The sequence below is a fragment of the Zalophus californianus genome, chromosome 11 (genome assembly GCF_009762305.2).
Source record: "Zalophus californianus isolate mZalCal1 chromosome 11, mZalCal1.pri.v2, whole genome shotgun sequence".
NCBI classification, from domain to species: Eukaryota; Metazoa; Chordata; class Mammalia; order Carnivora; family Otariidae; genus Zalophus; species Zalophus californianus.
This window is the reverse complement of record NC_045605.1, coordinates 60,950,981-60,956,243: the sequence shown is the minus strand read 5'-3', so window position 1 is coordinate 60,956,243 and position 5,263 is coordinate 60,950,981. Positions and strand designations below refer to the sequence as shown.

The 5,263-nt window shown below is 36.2% G+C and overlaps 1 protein-coding gene across 1 annotated transcript; it reads left to right on the top strand.

The window, feature by feature from the left end:
* Positions 1-4,309: 4,309 nt before the first annotated feature.
* Positions 4,310-5,263, top strand: LOC113913653 (olfactory receptor 52A5-like). Its single transcript, XM_027577906.1, has one exon. It carries the CDS (start codon positions 4,310-4,312, stop codon positions 5,261-5,263), a length of 954 nt encoding a protein of 317 aa, XP_027433707.1.

Here is a 5,263-nt window from a genome sequence, read left to right as displayed (position 1 = left end):
ATATAAACAACTGTTTCTGAGAGTCTGTCCCTGGGAACTTGAGGTTGAGATCAAAGGGTAAATGTCAGAGACTTTGTACAGGGAAAGATTTCCTGAAATTGTAGGGAGAGTAGATCTAGACCTAAATCCCTTAATTCATTTAGGTTCTGGGAATCAAAATAAGAATTGCCAGTAACATTAATGGTTCAGGATTGATGCTGAACATGACACCCATGATTGTTTTCCTGGCTCAGGAATTTCAGAGGTTTAAGATACGTCTCCTCCCTCTTCTAAAAATATATGTATCTGTACACACAGTTGCTTCAATGATCCTTGTCATTCAGTGTTGTTGCTTTCAATCAAGAAAATCTTAGTCTCATCTCTCTTGATTTCCCCTCCATCAAGTCAGCGAGCAGCAGAGATATTGCTCCCTTGTTAATCTTCCAATGTGGCCAGATCACTTTATCCTATCCCATCAGCACTATCACAGATATTCTTCTAACTTCATCTCTCTATGCCAGCTCTCATCATTTTAAGCCATTTATCAATCCACTAGCCGAATGGATTTTTAGAGGCAAAAAAAAAAAAAAATCCTTGTTATTCCACCTGTTTTTGAAATTTTTATTATAAAATTGGAATCTTACATTTGTTATTCTTCCCTTTTCCTTAGCCCCAACAACCATCATCTCTGTTTATGACACAATTCATACATGAAAATTACTTGTTGATTTGCAATCCCACTGTACACTTCATGCTTCTTTGATTTTGTTCAAAGTATTCTCTCTGGGAATGCCCTTCCATCTCTTTTATCTGGCTAAGACCTATTGAAGAATGATTCCCCTTGCTAGACAGATTTAGTCTGCCTATTTTGAATAAAGCTACAAAACAGTGATTCTCATTTAATTAAAGACTATTCTTCTCCAGTGTAAAACTCTAAAACAATGGTTAGTAACCAGGTATGTTGTGTCCCTCCCCATACATGCAGGTGACATTTGGCAATGCCTGAGACATTTTTGATTTTCATGACAAGAAAGAACAACTGGCATCTAGTGGGTGGGAGTCAGGGATGCTGCTAAGCCTCCTACAATATAGAGAATTACCCCAGGACACAAAATTTATCTGACTAAAAATGCCATTTGTTTTGAGAAGGAGGAAACCTGCTTTAGAAGAATATCAATTAGGCCTCATGAAGTTGGAGATACAAAACCATCAGGAAGAAAAGTAATTACCTTTTTCACATGATTTTTCATATGTTAGGTTGAAGGCATGCTTTTCTATTTTATTTACCTGTTCCTTTGTTTATTTTCTATCTTCTTTTTCTTTCTCTTTTTCTGATTACTCATGATATATACTGCTGTCGAGCTTCAGTTTGCACACTATCCTGTAAGAATTCTCTAGGACAACTCTGACCCACATGGCCACGTTAAGTCTCCCGAATGAATGTTCCTGATAAAGACAGTAGCATACCCTTTTGAGCCAAATTGCAGAGAGTGTTAGCCAGTATGTGGATGATATGGCATTGCAAATGTGGTTTTATATTAGACATGTAGAATATTTTAAACATGTGTGTAAGGCATGTATTATAATTATTTGATAAAAATATGGAAGATATAGCTGAGATTTTTTCCATCAGAATTTAAACAGGCAGAAACTGATTAAAATTTGCTGTATGTTTTTGTACAACTCCCCTGATAAAGTTACACACTGATATATATTCCATATCCTTACTGAAGCATAATTATAAAATCTCATATGACATACACTATTTTTGTTCTTTCTGAATCAGTGTGCCATGGAATTTGGATTCAAGCAGATTCACCTATTACAACAAAAAGTCTTAGTTTGTCATTAATATAATATAGGGTCATAACATCAATATCATAAGTTAACAAGATAAAATACCCTAAAATGTCTGAAGATTTTAAGATGGTGAATGATATAGTACATATTTAATAAAAACTAATGATGCACTGTATGGTGACTGACATAACATAATTTAAAAAAAAAAAAAAGGAAAGCCTCTCTTAGAGTGGAATACATTTGAAGAAAGGGAATGTACCTGCAGTTGACCTGAGGTGAATTCTAGGTAATCTTATGTGGTTAGAGAGAATCTAAGTTCATAGATAATCCATGTTATATAAAATATTTAAGAATCAATGCTTTTTCAGGCTTAGGGGGTAATGGTGGTTGTTGATGGGGAGAGAGAAGAGCAAAGGGCACAGACTGGTGCTTGGGATTAAATACAAGATATATGAAAATAACAGGGCATGGTAAGAACAAGATCTGACAAGGACTGCCAAAGAAAACAGTCAAGATTGATTTATCTTCAGAGAGAATAAATTGGAAAACTTGCATGATATATGGATGGGCTTTGGAAAAACATAGAAAGTTTGACAAATTAGGTTGGAAACATTCTGAGGCTATTAGAGAAGGATCAGACTGTGAAGACACTATCCTGAGAAGTCGAGCTGGTGAGTTGCAAAACTGAAAAATATTCTGGTCAAATTTGTCTTCTGATTATGAGCAGCAGAATTTCTACCATCCCTGTGGATGCTTTATGTTAGCCCAGGTGGAGTCCAGTTCTTAAAATGTGTATGCTCTGTATTAAATAATTTTTTCTCAATGCCAGTATTCAAGTCACACAATAAGCAGAGGTGATGAGGAGTAAACATAAGATAAAATGCATCTGTTTGGTCCACTAGTCATGGACTAGAAAGAAACCATCTGATCCATTTAATTTTTGTCATTGAAAATGATTAAGGCATGCAGAAACACAGAACCTGATGGTTGTTCTTACAATGACTTTGTGAAAAGAGAAAATCTGAAAGGAAGTCATTAAAGGAAAAAATAAGATGGATAATATTCCATTGCACATATATGCCACATCTTTATCCATTCATATGCTGATGGGCACTAAGGTTGTTTCCATATTTTGGCTACTGTAAATAATGCTGCAGTAAACACGGGATTGCATATATCTTTTCAATATTCTGTTTTCCTGTCCTTTGAATATATATCCAGAAGTGGAATTACCAGATTATATGTAGGTCATTTTTTCAAAATTTTCATTGAACCCTCATATTGCTTTCCATAGTTGCTGCATTCCCACCAACTAAGCGTGATGGTTCCCTTTTCATAAATCTCCCCAATACTTATTATCTTTTGACTCACTGATGACAGGTCTTCTAACTGGAGTGAGGTGATATCTCATTGTGGTTTTGACTTACATTTGTCTGATTATTAATTTATTTAGACATGAGAAAGAAGGAAATCCTCTTATTTGTGATGATTGTAATAAACTTTGAATACATTATGCTGTGAGATTAGTCAAAGAGAGAAAGGCAAATACTGTATGATATTACTTATATCTAAGTGGAATCTTAAAACAGCTGAACTCCATATGATTCCATGTGTATGGAATCTAAAAAACAAAGCAAATGAATAAACAAATAAAAAGCAGAAACAGATCCATAAATACAGAGAATTAACTGATGGTTGCCAGAGAGGCAGGGTCTTGAGGGTGGCCGATTTGGTGAAGTGGAGTGGGAGACACAGGCTTGCAATGATGAGATGAGTAAATTACATGGATAAAAAGTACAGCATGGTGACTATAGTCAATGGTTTGTAATAAGTTGTATGGTGACATGTAGTAGCTACATGAGTGGTGAGCACAGCATAGTATATGTATAGACTTGTTGAATTACCATGTTGTGTATCTGAAACGAAAGTATTATCATGTATCAATTCATTTCAATAATAACAAATAACCAAACTCATAAAAACAGATACAATTGTGGGTACCAGGGGCTGAGGGGTGAGGAAACACAGGAGATATTTTATTAGTAGATAAATAAATCCTAGAGATCTAATGTACAGGATAGTAACTATAAACAATAGTATTACATCAAAAGCATCAAACTTGCTAAGAGACTAGATCTTAATCATTTCCACCACAAAAAAGAAAATAGAATAATGTGCTGTGATATGTTAGCTAAACTATAATGGCACTCACACTGCAATATGTGAATGTATCAAATCAACATGTCGTGTACTTTAAGCTTAGAAAATGTTCAATGTCACCTGTAATTCAATAATAAAAAAAGGAGTGAGAAGATTACCATCATTTATCTAACTAAATATGCTTTGCTAAAATAAAGCATGTAGTCTTATTTTAATTTTGATAAATAAAGGAGGGAGAGGATAGAATATGCTTTACCTAACTAAAGTATACTTTGCTAAAATAATTTCTTCTTATTTTTTATTCATGTAGTCTTGACAGGGAATAGAAGATGAAACAGCAACAGTAGTTGATTCTACAGCCCAAATCATCATGCTCATACCCAATGGTTCTGTCTTCATGCCTGCTGTCCTGACACTCACTGGGATTCCTGGGCTGGAGTCAGTGCAGCATTGGATTGGGATTCCATTCTGTGTCATGTATTTCCTCGCTGTGATTGGGAATTCCCTAATTTTAGGTATAATCAAATATGAGCACAGTCTCCATAAGCCCATGTACATATTTTTGGCCATGCTGGGGGCCACAGACATTGCACTTAGCACCTGCATTCTTCCCAAAATGTTAGGCATCTTCTGGTTTCATTTGCCAGAGATTTCCTTTGCAGCTTGCCTTCTACAAATGTGGCTTATTCACTCATTCCAGGCAATTGAATCAGGCATCCTACTGGCAATGGCCCTAGATCGCTATGTGGCCATCTGTGATCCCTTGAGACACATCACCATCTTCTCCCAACAATTCTTGACCCACATTGCGGTTGGGGTGACACTCAGGGCTGCTATTCTTGCAACACCATGCTTGGTGCTCATCAAATGTCGTCTTAAACTCTATAGAACTACAGTCATCTCCCATACTTATTGTGAGCACATGGCCATTGTGAAGCTGGCCACTGAAGATGTCCGGATCAACAAGATATATGGTCTTTTTGTTGCCTTCAGTATCTTAGGGTTTGACATAATCTTTATCACCTTGTCTTACGTTCAAATCTTTATCACTGTGTTTCAGTTGCCCCAGAAGGAGGCACGATTCAAGGCCTTTAACACCTGCATTGCCCACATCTGTGTCTTTCTACAGTTCTACCTCCTTGCCTTCTTCTCTTTCTTCACACATAGGTTTGGTGCTCACATACCACCGTATATTCACATTCTTTTATCAAACCTGTACCTGTTAGTCCCTCCTTTCCTCAACCCTATAGTCTATGGTGTGAAGACCGAACAAATTCATGACCATGTCCTGAAATTATTTTCCAAAACAATTCTTAACCACTAG